The sequence below is a fragment of the Poeciliopsis prolifica genome, unplaced genomic scaffold (assembly GCF_027474105.1).
Source record: "Poeciliopsis prolifica strain line A6 unplaced genomic scaffold, Auburn_PproV2 SCAFFOLD053, whole genome shotgun sequence".
Lineage (NCBI taxonomy): Eukaryota > Metazoa > Chordata > Actinopteri > Cyprinodontiformes > Poeciliidae > Poeciliopsis > Poeciliopsis prolifica.
In genome coordinates this window covers 2,865,445-2,882,475 of record NW_026562428.1, presented here as the reverse complement: position 1 = coordinate 2,882,475, position 17,031 = coordinate 2,865,445, and the positions used below count along the sequence as shown (strand labels likewise).

General features: G+C 40.9%; 1 protein-coding gene across 3 annotated transcripts in view; it reads right to left on the bottom strand.

Annotated features, from left to right (window-relative positions):
• LOC129378678 (dedicator of cytokinesis protein 9-like) overlaps positions 1–17,031 on the bottom strand; it is a 33,736-nt gene that overhangs the window by 6,390 nt on the left and 10,315 nt on the right. For 2 of the 3 annotated variants that reach the window (XM_055059075.1, XM_055059077.1), the window contains exons 3-40: positions 16,429–16,518; positions 15,252–15,334; positions 13,681–13,750; positions 13,454–13,549; positions 12,704–12,838; positions 12,454–12,628; positions 12,091–12,146; positions 11,362–11,436; positions 11,149–11,289; positions 10,401–10,718; positions 10,243–10,325; positions 9,982–10,104; positions 9,824–9,903; positions 9,541–9,728; positions 8,907–8,972; positions 8,553–8,645; positions 8,329–8,440; positions 8,109–8,230; positions 6,675–6,761; positions 6,467–6,556; positions 6,232–6,347; positions 6,026–6,095; positions 5,810–5,935; positions 5,293–5,364; positions 5,052–5,198; positions 4,872–4,955; positions 4,677–4,788; positions 4,405–4,583; positions 3,964–4,071; positions 3,769–3,880; positions 3,551–3,681; positions 2,160–2,274; positions 1,658–1,724; positions 1,461–1,508; positions 956–1,092; positions 504–619; positions 295–432; positions 34–216 (exon numbers count right to left, since the gene is read on the bottom strand). In XM_055059075.1, the coding sequence (XP_054915050.1) occupies positions 34–216; positions 295–432; positions 504–619; positions 956–1,092; positions 1,461–1,508; positions 1,658–1,724; positions 2,160–2,274; positions 3,551–3,681; positions 3,769–3,880; positions 3,964–4,071; positions 4,405–4,583; positions 4,677–4,788; positions 4,872–4,955; positions 5,052–5,198; positions 5,293–5,364; positions 5,810–5,935; positions 6,026–6,095; positions 6,232–6,347; positions 6,467–6,556; positions 6,675–6,761; positions 8,109–8,230; positions 8,329–8,440; positions 8,553–8,645; positions 8,907–8,972; positions 9,541–9,728; positions 9,824–9,903; positions 9,982–10,104; positions 10,243–10,325; positions 10,401–10,718; positions 11,149–11,289; positions 11,362–11,436; positions 12,091–12,146; positions 12,454–12,628; positions 12,704–12,838; positions 13,454–13,549; positions 13,681–13,750; positions 15,252–15,334; positions 16,429–16,518 (4,344 nt within the window). The remainder of the gene's footprint in view (positions 1–33; positions 217–294; positions 433–503; positions 620–955; positions 1,093–1,460; positions 1,509–1,657; positions 1,725–2,159; positions 2,275–3,550; positions 3,682–3,768; positions 3,881–3,963; positions 4,072–4,404; positions 4,584–4,676; positions 4,789–4,871; positions 4,956–5,051; positions 5,199–5,292; positions 5,365–5,809; positions 5,936–6,025; positions 6,096–6,231; positions 6,348–6,466; positions 6,557–6,674; positions 6,762–8,108; positions 8,231–8,328; positions 8,441–8,552; positions 8,646–8,906; positions 8,973–9,540; positions 9,729–9,823; positions 9,904–9,981; positions 10,105–10,242; positions 10,326–10,400; positions 10,719–11,148; positions 11,290–11,361; positions 11,437–12,090; positions 12,147–12,453; positions 12,629–12,703; positions 12,839–13,453; positions 13,550–13,680; positions 13,751–15,251; positions 15,335–16,428; positions 16,519–17,031) is intronic. The other variant, XM_055059076.1, reaches the window with a different exon arrangement.

The following is a 17,031-nucleotide window of genomic DNA, read 5'->3' as shown; positions in this document are numbered from 1 at the left end:
TTAACAGATTTGGCCGGGCGCTGTGTCTCCTACCTGCAGGTGGGTTCGCACAAAAGACTTGCGGCCTGTGTAGTCAAAGTTACTCTTCATCAGAAAGTAAAGAAGGTGGGCCGCATCGTTGCGGATGAAGCTCAGCTTGGAGTTGCAACACTTGAGGATTTCGTAGCAGAGCGAGGCGCACATGTCGGCCCTACCGTCGAAAAACGTGCAGGGGAACTGGAAGACAAGGTTTTGAAGTGTTCGGATGATTAACAGGAGGAGGAAGGTGATCGAAACAAGGGTCAAATTATTCACCTTAAAAATGAAAGTCCTGAGGGAGGTGAAGACCTGCTTGAGGGCGGCCTCTGACTGGGGGATCTGCAGGAAGCACAGATGCACCTGGAACACCGTCTTCATCAGAGGGTTGTGACCCAGATCTGAATTCAGCTGAGTCTGAAAACACAACAAGATATAAGTTGTTTGATAACAAATCAATAATAACATTTTTTTTTACATGTGTGTACCTTGAATCCCATGATGAAGGTGCTGAGTGTGTCCAGCACAGTCAGGCAGACCTCTGTAGACACGTTGGCCTCCAGCAGACACTGGCTGTTGACGTCCGCTTCTGTGTGGCAGTACACTGACAACACACCACTTATTGGCATTTTAAATGAGTAAGAATGATTTTATTCTGTTGGTTAAATTTGAACACAGTTAAAATTATTATTTTTTAATTTTTTAGATTTAGCATAAAAGTAGAGAGCCCATCACTGTTCTTATAAGTGTCCACCACTAGAGGTCAGTATAATATTTCCAGATTAAACAAGTCTATTTCCCTTTAAGCTTAATATTATCCCGCTCATATTGAATCGTCACCGCTCTTATACTTATCTCTAAAAAAAACCCCCAAAAATATGACAAATTTTACATTTAATCTAATTTCTTCCATCTTTTTTCAGCTTGATCAAAAGCTTACTGTTATTGATGGTGTGAGCGTTCTCCAGCGCTCCCAGCTGCTGCAGACGGGCGTGCAGGATTCCCGCCCTGGTACGAGACACAGGCAGAGTCAGAGACTTTCTGTCTGCAGCCACAGGTCCTGCTCCCTCCTGACTCCTGGCAGAAAAATGAAAGACACCAGAACATTTAGGCTTCTGGTGAGAGCAGAAATCACTAATCCGTTTACAGATGTCTCTGTAATGAAATGCTTTGACGTGCGAAACAAACAAAAGAAAAAAAAGAGCAGCGGACAAAATACAGCCGATATTAAAGTGTGGAAAATCACCATCATGCACTTAACCTAGCACAGAGGGAACGAAGGAATAAAGCTCTTACCAGGGCAGGAGGGGCCAAGGGCCACAACCACATTCACAAAACAATTTGGCAGCAGTGTTAAAGATAAAAGATAAAGCCGAGAACTGAAGATTAAAACCTTCTGAGCAGTTGGTGTAAATCAATAAATCATGTGATCAGACAGACTTTACCTAGCAATGAATCTTTTCCCCATGTATCTGAACTGATGGAGGCAGATTCTGCAGGACAAAAATACAAACGGATAACTTAGCAGTGAAGAAAACAGATATTTGGGAATATCATGCTGTGTCTGCGATCAACTTGGTGTAATCGGAAAATAGTTTCTTTTCACCGCCTCCCCATTCAGGCAGTCAATGCCAGTACTTACTCTATTAGAGTAAAGAAGTCCATTAACTCTGATGGAGCTGCTTTGTTCCAATACGCAAACAGGGCTTCTACAGGTGGCAGAAAATAAAAATAAAATAAAAAATAAAACAGCGAGAGAGGATTAATAAGCTGCATAAACAATGCTGTTTAATACAGAGGCTTGCAAAGTGTTGAAACCTCTGGAACTTGTTCTCATTTTGACACCTAAAACAAGATATTGTAAACGTCTGAATTTAAAGGACAGCAGGTTACAATGTTCTCAAATGTTATGAAATAACGGTCTGGGTTAACCCAGGGGTCTGCAACCTGCTTTCTGGATGTTCCACATTGACTCTTAATAACTCAGCTAAAACCAATTTTCAAAAATATACATTTTGCAAAAGTGAACCGCTTGATCTATTACATAAAGCATCAATAAAATACACTGAAGTTTGTGGTTTGAATATGATAAAAACAAACAAGTTCAAGGCACTGAATAGTCCAAGTCTAACCTGCAGTCCTACCTTCTGACATGCTCTTGAGGATGTGCAGGAAGCACATGAGCAGGTTTCCGATCTCGTCCCGGTCCAGTTTGTCGCAGCGCAGCACGGTGCTGCCCACTGCTGACACGCACTGGCTCTGATGGAAACAGCAAGAGAATCAATGTTGGTATAAGTTGGCAAAGCAGAGGCAAAAAGCCCGAGCACTGCACTCGAAAGAAAACCCCAAACAAGAGATGAGAGAAGTCCACTCAGTCGGCACTACAACAGCAAAGAAGTGGAAACACTTCAAGTAAAAGGTTCATAATGAGCCGATGGAGAGCCACCCAAAGTCACGCTGAGTACTTGTACTGGTCCGTTTTCCTCATGTCCTCCGTCCGGTCTGGAGTCTGCAGCTGCTTTCTGACTCTCAGAATCTCTGTCCAGCATCAGGTCAGGCAGAGGCACAGTGAGCAGAGAGAAGTCCATAGTGACCCGCTTGGTAGAAGGGTTCAGAGGCGGAGCACACTCCTCTGGGTCCAGGTGAAGGGGGGGCACATTGACAGAGTGCCTTCTGGGAAATCTCTCAATGTGTTGGAGTTGGGAGGTCAAAGAGCGCCTGTGTGACCTCTTTAAGGACGGGGTGGCAATGATGTAGGAATGAAAGAAATGAGTCAAAACACATTTAATAGACTCCCCCACACTGTGCACTGCAGGACGCAGTGCACAGATCCTCACAAGTAAAAATACTCTTCATTTGATTCTTTAGATTTTGTCACATTACAATCACAAATATTAGGACTATATGTGAGAAACAAGCACAAAGTGTTTTGCAGAATCACAGAACAACAGGATTTATGATGAGGTGACTTTACACACAAGTGGTGTCTATTTATAATAGCACTCAGTTAACCTGAAGCCCTTTAGCCTTTACTCTGATGAAGGGTCGTGTTTTCCACCCCTTTACCCTTAATCAGAGTAAAGGGGTGGAAAACGCAAATGCGCTTCCCAGATTTTAGAGTTTTAGATGTAAAAAAGGAAAAAAAGAGAGTTGGGAAACAATGTTTTCTTCCATCTGTGAAGTTATGCCCTACTTTGTATGAGAAACGTAATCAAATACATTGAAATTTGTGAAATCAACTTCACAAAATGAGAAAAGGTTAAATAAGTAAGAAAAAACTTTTATTGAAGTGTACTTGTATCTGTTTCTTTTTTTTCTGGGAACACAGAAGAAATTCTGATTTTCTTTCATACAGGGGAGTAATAATATAACAGGACGTACGGGTCAAAAAAGTTGTTTGCTCCTTTAACCGGTTTGAATTTCTGGTCCTTTTTAGCATCCTTTATGGTGAGCAACTGTTGCAAATGTAACTGGCATTTCAAATGCCAAACACGTGGCACCTTTAATAATAGACAAAAGGTTAATCTAGACGCACCTTCTCCAAAGAGTTGGTCTTGTCGCTGCTCTTATCCAGAAGGCTGTTTGCAGAGTCGGTGGAGGCCAGAGAGCCTCTGGAGTCTGCGTGGTGAACCGAGCTCACATTAGGAGTGGAGCTGTGGGGAGAGGCTAATGAAGGAAAACAGGATATATTAGCGCTTTCAGAGATGTTTTAGCTGGGGGTCATTTGAAGCAAGGCAGCAAGGAGTCGGTCACCTGTCCCAGAAATGACTCCAAACACGTCTTTGTGGAGAGCGTTTTCTATGCAGCTTCCAGGTTTTTGGGGAGTCATCATGGAGTTTGGAACTAGGAAGTCTTCCCTCATATTCTGACAGGGAAAACAAAACAAACACCAAAGAGTGAGAAAGATCAGCTGCGATTTTAATTCCCACCACCAGGTGTCAGGCTTACATTGTGGTTGCTGAGAGGAGCCGAGTCCTTGAGGTCAAGCCTGTAGACGTTTTCCTGAAGAAGGCCAAACAGCGGGAGGTAGAGCGTGGCGAGTCTGGCTTGGTGACTCTGAAATAACACAAAAAAAAGATTTTATAAGAAATTTATTATGGAAGTTAAAAATCTCTAAAACTATTTCTGTTTTAAATAAGGTAAAGGAGTTACTTTCTGATTTTCTTTTTATGTGAATAGAAGGAAAATATAAGTTTACACTTCTTTTTGCTCCTTTTTGCTCACGATTTCTTGAAGTCGCTACATGACTTCACTTTAATAATTGAGTGAAAAATGAAAATGAATAAATAAAAATTAAAAATGGAAGTCAGGAGTCAGACAGTGTCGGTATTTTGTAACGTCAGAAACACAATCACAAAGCTAAAAGAGCGAGCGACTAGCATGGCTTACCTTAGCAGCGTAGCGGTCGTCAAACGTGTGTTTGATCATGAGTCCTTTGAGCACCTGGACGGCGATTTGGCGGATGTCTCTGTGCTCCTGCAGGGCCCCGCCCACCTCCCGCAGCAGCAAGCCCACCAGGAAGTGGTTTCGGCAGAAGTCGTCGGTCAGGGAGTAGTCCAGCTGCAGATCTGCAGCAGAGCACAAATCAAGAGATGGAGCTTTTTGTTAATTATGAAACAAAATGCAATAAAAAAAAAAAAAGAAAAAAAAGCTGAGGTCACCTTGAAATCTCTGTATTCTGCCTTTGCCGAACGGCATGGGAAGGTTCAGAGGGATGTAGTGCTCGTGGTTGCAAACCACTCGCAGGAACTCAAACTTAAACTCAAACAGTGTCTGGAAGGGACAAAAGATAAACAACTGTTTAGGGCGAACGATTCATCTTAGGAAGAAATCTTTCGTTTAAAAAAGAAAAACACCTTTGGGTCTCCAGGCACGAAGCAGTTCATATAGTTATTGATCTGCTTGAATACAAATCCTCTATCCATGAAGGTGAAGCAGCGCTGGATGTGAAGCAGACAGTGAATCACATTTTGTCTTTCTGAAAGCTTTCCTAGTTGTTAAACTTTCCCTGCAGAGCAGAAGGGAGGAGCACCAACCTTAATGAAAAGCGCCAGGCTGTGGTTGGCGTTGCGAGACGCGTCAAGGTTATCCTTGTATTTCTGGGTGATGTGCGGCATCAACATGTTGACTAGAGTTTCCACGGCGTGGTGGAAGGAGGCGGAAAAACGCTGGTTCCTCGAGAGCTGGGAACAGGAAACAGGAGGAGAGGGAGGACGGGAGTCAGGCTTGCACGGGATTGCCTCAGGAAGAGAAGGAAATAGAAAATAAAACACATACTTTGACTTTACCGCTCTCCATGAGGTAGTAAGCCATCGATTTTACCAGGGCTTCAAAGAAGTACCATGAGTGCTGCGACACAGAACGGGAACGTCAATGGAAGGAAAAGAAAAGTTAGAAGTGGAGTGTGGAAACTTACGAGATAAACACTGAAGTGTGAGAGTGAACATTTTGATTAGCTACAGGTATACCTGGTTTCTTTAACAGTTTAGTTGCGACAAACTTTACATGAATTTATCACATTACAAACTCTTTTGTGAAGACATTTGTACTTTCTTGTTATTGTTGTTCCCAGATAAACTCCTCTTGAAGATAATAATAATTGTATAGTTTTCTACATCCATAGCACAAAGTAAACTTTTGCCCACATTTACACACAGAAAAGTAATTCAGCTGGAGAAACAAGAACAAGAACTTTTACATACAAATAGCTTTTTTTTTCAGGTAAATTTGGTAAGTCTGTGTTTAGTCCTGCCTTTGGAATTGTACAGCAGAGTAATACGCACGTTCAGGTTACCTTTAGCAACTTGTTGCTTGTTAAAAAGTCAGTGGATGGCTTGAGAATGGCCGTCATGGCTTTAGCCAGCTCTTCATGTACCGTTCTTAGACAGATGGATGAGTAAGGCTCTGGCTTAAACACAAACTGAAAGGAGAAAAATATCACTAGTATAAGTTAGTTGTCCTAGGAACACGCTGAATGTCATTGTCAAGTGATATGACGACAAAAGTTCACCTTGACGAAAGATCTTAGGTAATGCTCAAGTCCCTCCTCATGGCACTGCGCCACCACATGAACCATCACCCTGAAGAAAAGCAACGGAGAAAAACGGCAACACAACAAAAAAGAATCACATTTCTATTATGTCAGTGTGACAGCGGGTCTTGAACAACACAAAGAGTGAAAGGAAGAAATACGGCATCAAGGAGAAAAATATCTACCTGGTAACGTTGACGGCCACATCCTCGTGCGTTGCTCTGGTGAGGACGCGGAATAGCTGGTTGAGGATTGTGGGCAGGAAGTTGACCATCACATGGCCTTCCATTGCATGAAGGCTCTAAAAAAGATGGGGTTGAAAAAACAATAACATTTACAAATCTTAACTTTTGATAAGAAATGGTTAATAAACAAACTGAACTCATGTTTGCTTTGGGTATTTAATGGAGCTCATAATACCTTCAGGTATTTAATCAGCTCTCCCTCTGAGGCTTGCTCTGACATGTCCATGCTTTGACAGTGTTGGAAGAAGTTGTGCAGATGCTGATCCTGGAGAAAGCATGTGATGCGACAAATGATCTAACTGAAGAGACGGAATCTTAATCCAGAAAACCCCGTAAAAAGACGCAGTAGGTCCTTAGACTGAGCATGAAGGAAGTGTGTTTACCTGAGTGTAAACTGTAGATACAAGGTGGGTGGAGAGTGTGAACAGTGGTTTGCCTCCATCCACCCATTTCATCTCGGAGCCAGACTGCTGCAGTGATAAATGCATATGAATTATTGTGCTACATAACGATCAATGCAAAAGTGACTCTCTGAATATGAAAGCTGCATCACCACATAGGATACTGCTTTTATGTTTCACAAAAACAGCTCAATATTAACATTATTTTCATTTTATTATTTTATTTCATGCTACATTTTTTGACTAGAATGTCATATTAACAGGAGGGCTGCTAACTGTAATCCAAGGCATGAATTTACGTAAATGTTCCTCTTCTTTTTCTATTTTGCTAAATAATTTTGGATCTAGAATTTGGTTAGTTTAGAGCCTTAAAACGCATAAATTACAAAAGATTTTTATGTGCTGTCATTTAAGTTGAAATCTTTTTAACAACTTATTCAATATGATAAATAATAGATAAATTAATGAATGCTAAGCTTTTTTGTAAGTGGCATGAGCAATAGACTGGAAGTAGCATTTATATTTATTTCAATGAAGTCAACATAATTGTATAACAATACACTTTGTCATTTTCTCATATTTTCGAATACACAAAGGCAAATGTGACAGTTTATTTTATAGCTTCAGTTGTTTGTCTTCTGAATTCATTAAAAAATGCACAATTTTGGAGAAAAATAATTTAAAAAAAAGTTTTTTACAAAGCTAATTAGAAGAAAACAAGAGGAATATAGAAAATGATTACATTTATTTATTCATTTAGTTCTTTTGAACTAGTAAGATGCCGTTTGCTTTTAGACGGAATAGTTCCTACTACATTTGGAAAATTGAAACTAAACGTATTTATCAATATTTATTTTTTTCTTTTTCTTTTTTGCTATTTTCGGCAACTGAATCTTGGAACGTTTTTGTTTCTCTATAGCCGGGCAGCAACGGCTGCGTTTCTGTTTTACACCGGGAGATTAAATTGAAAACGCTAAAGAATCAGATGCACATGAAGGCGATGCTCTTATATTATTTGCCTAAAGCACTGCGTCTTCTTTCCCTACTGAAGCAAGAGGGAGATAGACAAAACTGTGATGGGGTTTTTTACTGTACAGCGGGGATTAGAAAATGGCTGTAATTAAATTTATAATAAAGAAATCTCCATCAAACACTTGAGTGTGTTATAGATTAAAGCTAAGCAGATTTCTGAGGCGTCTGGTGTAAAAGCCTGCAGGGCCTGCATGAGGTCCCAATCCAATCTCAGCTAACAAGATTTCTATCTTTCAACCTTGAGACACTTAAGAAAATGACAACGGTTCGGTTGTATTATCATATTTGAGGCTTGAATACAAATAAATTTGCAGAAAATTCTTCGACTCTATTCGCATCCAAACCCTCACAGATCTAAAAATATGATTTCTTTGCTGCTGTCACCTTGCTAGCGCCATCCTGGGAGCTGAGATAGCCAGCAGGTAGGTTTGCAGCGACAGGAAGCTGCTGCTCGTTCATGATGACCCTGCCGCCGTCCTTCAGGAGCGGCAGCCAAGCTGAACCCACTGAAGAATATACACAAAAAAAGATGGAGATGCGTGTTTGTTACAGTTTACAGAAATGAACATACATAAGATATGCCCGGGGATATTTAGCAGCCTACCAGGACTCTCTACTACATCCTTCTTCTTGCTATTGTTGTCACAGCTGACGTGATAGAAGCTGAAGAGAAGGTGATGTTTCTCATGCAGCTGAGTCGGCAGCTCTATTTTAATCTGTAGGCAGAAATATAGAGAGATTCATTCTTCCTCTGACTGATTGACAATTCAATCTTCGAATGAACCTTTACACAAATTAACTCTAACGGGGAACAACAAGCGGGAATACCTCGTCGTAGAACTCGGGGTTATGCTGGTGGTGGAGAACGGCTGCGTAAGCCTGTTTAGTGAACAGAGGTCCTCCGGGTCGGCCGTAGATGCACTGAAGCAAAGGCGGATGTAAGCGATGAAAGAGTGAAGAAATATGTAAGCGTTTTGCACCTTTCTTTCACCTGCTCTCACGAAGGATAATCCCGTCTGCAAACACTGTAATCCCTGAAGGATTCTCCAATATGTAGCTAAATATAAGTTAAAGAATCTTTGCTACTTTTCTGCTCAGGAGTTTGTAGTTTTGTTTTTTTTTCCAACCTAGATCACTCAAACAGATATAATGAGAAGAGCACAGTGTTATGTGTAAATGTACCTTCAGTGGCTGGGCTTCGTCCTCATCAGAGTCCTTAAATTCAACACTTACAGCGATGTTCCTTGCCTGTAAATGGGTGATAAAAACACAAAAATACAAATTAAAATCAGGAGCTAAATATGGAGAGTGTAATTTTGTGCGTGTACAAACACTTCAAGTAGATTATCTGATTAAATATCTTTGGCTTCCTGTAACGAGCTGACATATTTGAAAAAAAAAGACAACAACGCTCCTCTGTTTTAATGTATTAATCAAAAGCTGATGCTTGGCATGCAGATAATTCTCTGCGGCTCTGCAGCTGGCCTAAATGAGCTGGAGGCCGCTGCCAGTCGCCTCATGGGCTAAACAGCAGCAGAAAGTGATGATAATACGAGAACGCCTGCCAAATAGAGGAACTGCTTTCCAAATAGGATAGCTTACATGCTTTGGACCTGCAGCTCCTGTTGCAGATAAGATCTGACTATTCAGAACAACAAATTAAGAGAATTTATGCTTCATTTTTTTTTTTTGGGTGATGCTATTATGTTAAAAACAACACAAGCTTTGGGATGAACGTGAATGAAAAGACAGTGAAACATTTTGGTTTTGGTGAGGCACTGTAACTTTATGCCATTACTACCTTCTCTATACGTACCTTTGCAAAAGATTTTTGTCCGTCATACTTGAGGTGTTTCGGGTAGACATACAGGTGGTTTTTATATATCGTGAACGGCTGGGTGCACTTGGCAATACACGGCACAAACTCCTCCACTTCCAGAAGAGCGCTGCCTGAACCATTTTGTTCAAAGTTTCTTACAGGGATGTATGAGGTAGTGACGCAGTCTGCAAGCAGCAAGGTTAGAGGGATGATCATTAACTTCTTGTCATTTAAATAGATGATTAGAAGAAGTTCTGAAAAAGAATAAATAAAGGTTTACTGGGTATGTCCGGTGCGACGTTATCAATAGTAACATCTAAGTTCCCCAACAGCACAGGGAGTTTGGCCATTTTTTCTGGTCTGCGGGGAAAACAGAGGAAGAAAAACTTGTTAGGAAAAAGAATAACAGCAACAACACAACCCCTGAATACAACATACTTTCTGAAGTCAGTGAGGAGCTTGAACATGTCCTCGTTAGACAGCTTGCTGCTGTCCTGTCTGTAAAGAGCTGAGAAGCGAGCGTTTTTCTCCAGAGTTCCTGATGCATCCTTGAATACCGGCCTGCAGAGGAAAAAAACATCAGAACCGGAATAGATAGGATAGCAAGGAGTAACATGTTTGCTACATGTTTGTGATGAAACATGTAGCCCACCGCTGATCCACACACTACATCGGGTCTATCGTAAGCCAGCTTCACACCTTGCAGCCCAGGCAAACGGCATCCTGTACTGTCCCAGTCTGCTGCAGGCTGTCTTGGCGTTCTTCAACACTTTTTGAGCCACCTGGACAAGAATTTGTTTATTTAATGTGATTATCTACTAATAGAAGAAGGTGAAGATCTCTGCTTGTGTACTCACTTTGGTGGAGTCTGAACTCTTCATGTAAGGTTCGGTGCAGTGGGTGATGCCCCCTTGGAGGACCTTCTCAATTCGGGCAACCAAGAAGATCTCTGGGTGGGGGCAAGTTACAGAGAAGACCCCCTGTGTGGGGTAGTGAGGAGCCAGGCCAAGGCCTTCTGGAGGACCATTGCTGATGATTTCCGAATTGGACCCGTTGCCTTGACCACATGTCATTTGGCGAACCAAAGGGTGGTTGAGATCCACGCGGAAGTCAGCCGAGATCTTTCTGCTGTTCTGGACGTCGAACAGGGACAGGACCACGTAGAACGGTTCGACCTACGGAGAAAGTAGGAACACAGGAAGGAGAGGGGATGAAATGTTTTTGTAAAGATCAAGAGAAGGAGTGAAACATCAAAGAAGACGACAGATGTTCCTCCTCCCAAATGCACTTCACAGTTTTCGTCCAGCCCAAATGGATCTTCTTGTTTACGCTTTCCATTACACAAAGCTCTTTATCTGAGGTTCGTGCAGTCTTGTGCTAATAGCTGAGCTTTCACAGCTGAGCATCTTGTGTAAGGAAGAGTTTTCTTTTCACTAAAAGTGAAAGGAAAACACATTTAGTGCTAATGCTTCATGTGAAGCCCTGGCTGAGAGTCAGGAACCCATCAATATGAGCTTTAACAGTCAACCTCCAAATGGCCCATCTGAACGATTTAAAACTCCGATTTCTGTCCAACAACAAATGCATCCGAAGCTCTCAGCATACGTTAGTGGTCGGCCCCTCTTCGTTTTCTGTGACGCAGCCCTGCAGGTTGAACGACAGGTTGTGACAGCTGACCAGGACTCTCTTCCCGAACTTCTCTTCAAACGGACGCACATCTGGTTCGATGCCAGAAAAGTCCAGTTTCTGTGACAAACCGTAGTTGTCGTTAGAAGGCTTAAATCTTATCACAATACTTATAACCCAGAACGTCCTCACCTGAGTGTCTGGATCCAGAGTAAACAGCTTTAGACGAGCTTCACTTCTCATTCTGGATTCGATATCTCTGGCAGTCTGGCAGAAATCAAATGAAATGTTTTTTAAAAAGAGAGATGTGCACAGATTCCCACAGTTACCAGGACAAGATATAGAATATGTCGAAAAGAGCTTGAATCTGATATCTGCTGTGAGCTGCAAAGCAATACAAGTACAGTGAACTTTGTGTACATTTGTAATCAGACCTTTTTTGTCCCCTTTTCACCATGTTGTCTTGATCTTACACATAAAATCCCAACAAAATACACTATTGCTGCTTATTGTGACCTAAAAACACGTCCAAACATTTGAGGGGTGTGAATACTTTTGATTGAGAAACCAAAACAAAATGCTGAAATGCAAGTATGAAGGTTAAAGCCATGAAAAATGAATCTATCTGGGATCATCAATGTTTTTGTTTTGTTCCCATAATAGGTCTAAGTGATTGTTTTTAGAATGCCACTCCCTGAGCAGAAATATTCCACTTGGAGAAGCAAACACACTTATCCAGATGTGCGCAGAGTGACCACCAAGTGGAAAATGTGGCTCCCGGAAACACAAACGTTTGACTAATTAGCTCAAAGCTTCTACTACAAATAATCAGGAGACTTTCTGCACAGCAGGTCCAACAGATTTGATTTGTTGGGGTTTATGAATGAAGGAAGGTGTGGCTTAAATAGATAAACAGGCTACCTGAAAGTTGTCTGGAAAGCTTCCAGAGGAAAGCTCGGCTTTTCCATGCTCCTCATCTGTTAGAGAGATCAACGTGAGTTTTGTTAGCTGTGGTTGTTATAGCAGAACCAAAATGAAGTGTTGGGTTTTTTTGCCTTTCTGGAAACACTAAAAGAAAAACATTTAGCTTAGGAAGCAACGAATAATTTTCAAAGTGTAACATTTTTAGGATAATTACTCCTTGGGGGGAACTTAAAAATAAAAACATGTGCAAAAAGCTTTAAAATCCCACAATGTATTTGGAACATATGCATTAGAAACTGTGTGAAACGGGCAGAGAAAAAAAAAAAAGAGCAAAAATGGTTGAGATCAGAAAAAAAATACCATCATTCAGATCGCCGTTCCTTTTCTCCTGCATGGCCTGTTCAAAGCTGCTGTGAAGAATCTTGTTCAGGATGCTGATCCACTCCTCCATTTCTGCCTCGCTGTCGGCAGCCAGCAGGAACGTGCTCTTATCCTGCATCTTCAGCTCAAACGCAAACCGACGCACTTTGCTATTCTGAAAGAACGTGCATAATCCCAAGCTTTGTCCTCAAGTTTAAGTTTGAAAGAATCCTCGCACAGGCAACGTTACCTGAACTACCCCCATGCACGAGTCAAGGAAGATGGTTCCTTTGGGTTCCTTGGACGTGTTTTCATCTTTGTAGAAGTTTAGGTTGTAGGAGCCATCACCCAGCTGAGCCAGATGGAAGTATCTCCTCTTGAAGGACTGGAGGATTAAAATAGAGACTGTGAAAACCAGTGTTGTTTATCGGTTAAATCTAAAAATAAAGAGGGAACGGGGCATGGGAAAGTGTACTGAAAACGTCAAGGGCTATCTACAGCGAGGCCTAATCTGATTTCCAAATGTGCAAGAAAAAAGTGCAAACATTTTGCCTCAAAGAAACATAAAAGCATTGATTATTGAGGCACATTTTCATCTGGACATGGGTTGAATGAAAAATAAACACCTATATACAGTTTTGAAGTTCTACAATGCAAAATCGCAAACTTTTTTTAGCAAGATATAGGAGCTTGTTTTAAGTAAATTGTTTATTCCACTGGCATATTTTTTTAGGAAGACATTTTTCCTATGTTATAATTAAATGATCTGCTAGTGGAACTAGTACGTTTTCATCGATAATGAGGAATTATTGACTTAAAACAAGCTGCTATATGTTTCTGAAAAGTTACTTGTCAGTCAGTTTTGCTTTATTTCAAGCGAGTCAATATTTGCAGTATAGACTAGAGCAAAGGTTTTGTGTTTTTGAAAACTGAGACAAACGAGGATGGATGTTGCACAGAGATTTTCACTTCAGGGCAACATTTCCTCTAGAATGCTCACCCTCATGGTAACACTTATCGCACTGTTCATGTTGCCTTTGTAGAGCCAGCCGTGCTTCGACACGCCTCCCTTTTGAGATCCAAGAGAGGCTGCATCCTGGAGGACATGGGAAGAAAAAAAAAGTTTCATTAAGGTAAATAATAGTGCTCCCTACTTATTGTGTCCCTCCAAAGGAGAAGAGGATCAGCAGGATTTCCTGGGTGAGGAGAGATGTTTGGAAACTCTACCTCATCTTTTTCCACGTCTTCGTCCACTTCAAACACGTGGGCAGCAAGCTTCTCCGGCCTCAACGCCTTACTGAAGGAGAAACGTCACATTCATTTCACTTGGTTCGGTTTAAGGTTCCTCTTGTCAGACAGTCATTTTTCATTATTTAATCATTACGTTCTTCATTATTCTTTAGCACTGCTACAACTGCCTTCAGTTGTGGCTTTAAATCATGGCTAAGTATGTATTTTTCAAATGGATACCCGTGGTTTCTGATTAGTTAGTGCAACTCAGAGCTCCGTCCTGAAGTCACAGCAGTATACAGCGGCAAAAAATAAGAAAAAGGAAAATGTTCTTTTATGTGTTTGTATGTGGTGGACCCACAAAGTAGTGCATGAGAAAGGTAAAATGACTTTTTATTCTTCAAATTACAAATTGGAGGACGAAACTGAAGAGAGGGCAAAAACTGGTATTTCTGTGGCAGCATCATGTCAATAGGGTTGATGTTCAATCCTGATGTATGCAAGAGACATACATCAGGATAGATTGGAAAATATGCCCGTCTCTGTTCAAACCTACTAGGAACATAATTATAAAGACGTTAAGGTGCCAATTAAAGGGTGCACAATAAAGTATGCACATAACTATGTCATGCTTTATGATTGTTTACTTCATAATATAAGATACATTGGAGTTTGTGTTTACATGACAAAATATGGAAATGTTCAAATACTTTTCAGAAAGTGCATTTTGCAACCCCAAAAGCTCACAAACATTACTAATGATACAAATGCATTTTCTACCTGTTAGGTTGAAAGCTGCAACCTTTTATGAAAGTACAACTCAAGAAACGCACCATTTGCCCTTTGAACTTTACACCACCCAACTTTCTCTGAGGAACTACTTCTATAAACAGTCCAAACCAAGGCCAGGATTTATCTAGGATTGACCTTCCATGACTTAAACATCACACGACATCTGCGGAGTTAATTCCTGCACTCAGGGAAAGCGGCTTGGCCAAGGACGCCCAATGCATTGTTGGAATTTTCCTTTTGTTTAAATGGTGTTAATCAACATTGCTCCTGAAATAGCTCTCAGTGTGAAAAACAAAGGAAGTCCTCCATTGTTGTTGTAGTACCTCCATGGCAGGTATCCTTGATTCTAGAGCTCTGGGTACATCAGCTACAGGGCGGTAAACAAAGGGCAGCATCACAGAGAACAATAAGATTTACTAAATGCCTTAGCGGGAACATTAGCTAAAGAGAACACAGATCCTACGGTCTCATAAATATAATTTAAATTATTTACAATTACAAGATGAAGAAACGTGTTTAAAATAGAACTGCAAGTTGCCAAAACATACTAACATTTCAAGTTTAGAGATAAAAACGACAAAGACTAATGCAGTTTCCAAAGTGAAATTAAACTGTATCTTTAATCTGAGCTTCCATAATGACCAGTCTGCTGCAAGGACTTCCTGTTTCCTCATTTCTGTCTTTATATTTACAGCTTCAAACGCTGCACTTTAGCTTAGGGCATTTATGGTCAAAGAATAAGCCTCGGTTAGCACATCTGAATTACACACACTCACTGTGGAAGCTGGCGAAAGTCTCCAGAATACTCTTCATACTTGTAGTTGACCACATGCCAGTCAGACTTGTATGTTTTAATGCACTGCAGGAAGAAAGGAACAAAAAAAAGGGTTAGAGGTTATGAGATCAGAGGAAATGAAGTTGAACTGAAGAGGGTTTAGTTATGGCTAAATGAATAAAACATATTTTTATTAAAATGTTGAAGAGGAGCTGATACTTTGCTCAGAAACACCAGGGAAGTCATGGACTTTCAAATATTTCCAGACAAATAAGTTCTGCTTTCATATCTGAAACAAAACTGTTAACTAACTTTCACATTTAGCAAAAAAAAAAAAAAATAAAATCTTAATTTTCAAGCAACATAGTGAAAGATCCAGACTTCAAATCAGTGACATGAGCTTAGTGGATTGCTCATGCTCAGAACTCTGCAAGGAGAAACATCGAAATTGAAAAATCAGACAATGGCAAATTGCAAAAGCCTACAAAATACAGCTAATAGTCGTATTTCTTATCTCAATATGTGTTCTTCAGCTCTCTGAATAAAACACAATAGAATCCACAATGTCCAAGACAAAAGGTCAATAAAAGGGGAAAAATAAATTCAGGGTAAGAAAAAAAGAAAACATCCATCTGTATAAGTAACCACAGCTGTTCCAGATGGAGTTATGATGTAATGCCTTGCTACAGCAGTGGGAAACTATCATGTACTGTGCTCTATATTGAGTCCCATCCGCAAGTATCCAGAGCGCAGATTCTCTCACACCACATGGGGTCAAATACCAGTAAAGTATGGACCCCATCTCTGGACAATCCACGGCAAACTTACTGTCAGAAAAAAAGTTCACGCGAAGGTCAACAGTTTTCTCTCTTCTCACAGCCAAATGAATAATCTGCATTTGTTTCCTGAAATCAAACTAGCTTTACCTGCACAAGACATTCAAAGCTTTGATTAGCTTAATGTTCAATCAACAGTACCAGTATCCATGTGAAAGGTATGAATTCCAGGTGCTCGAACTACGGCAGAAACAAAGCAAATTGTGCTTGGCTAAAAGTGGATCAAACTTGGCACCACATCAATCGAATGGACATTGCAGGGCTTCGGTCAAAGCCTAGCCTTTGGCACTCGTGGAGGGATTTAAAATGGCAGGCTAGCATCCATGCATGTATTGGTTTTACCTCTTGGACAAACAGAGAGGACGCTTCTTTCTCAGCAGTCTCTGGCACAGTGGAGAGCAGAGTCCGTCCCTGGCGCTGCAGGGTGGAGATCTGAAGGGAGAAAGGCATGAAAAACACATCACACAACGCATCCATTCTGTCAGGCAGGAGGGCAAATTTCATTTTACAAGACCTCAAGATTACAAAATGTACTTATTCCCTTTAGTTAATTAACTAAACTTCTTTGTCTGTCTTTGGTTTCCAAGGGTATTTTGAGGCCAGCAGGAATATTTATAAAAAACCCTCCAGCGAGTTCTACATCTGCCCCAGGGTCACCATAAAAACCTTCAAAGAGAGGAGGCCAGGAGGCATCTTCATTAGATGCCCGAACCGTCCCAGTTGGTTGAGCTGAAGAAATCCTCTTGGATCTGTGGAACCACAGAAGCAGGAGTCCTTCTGGTTCCTGGATACTTATTTGCTTTTTAAGAAGTCTCCAGAGTCATCCAAGACCGAAGGCCTCAATTTAGCACTTCCCATGCTAACGTCTACAACTATACTATCTGAAATCGACAACACTGGTTGCCTCTCAATCATCGAGCTATTGTGTGTCTGCCTTTTATTTCA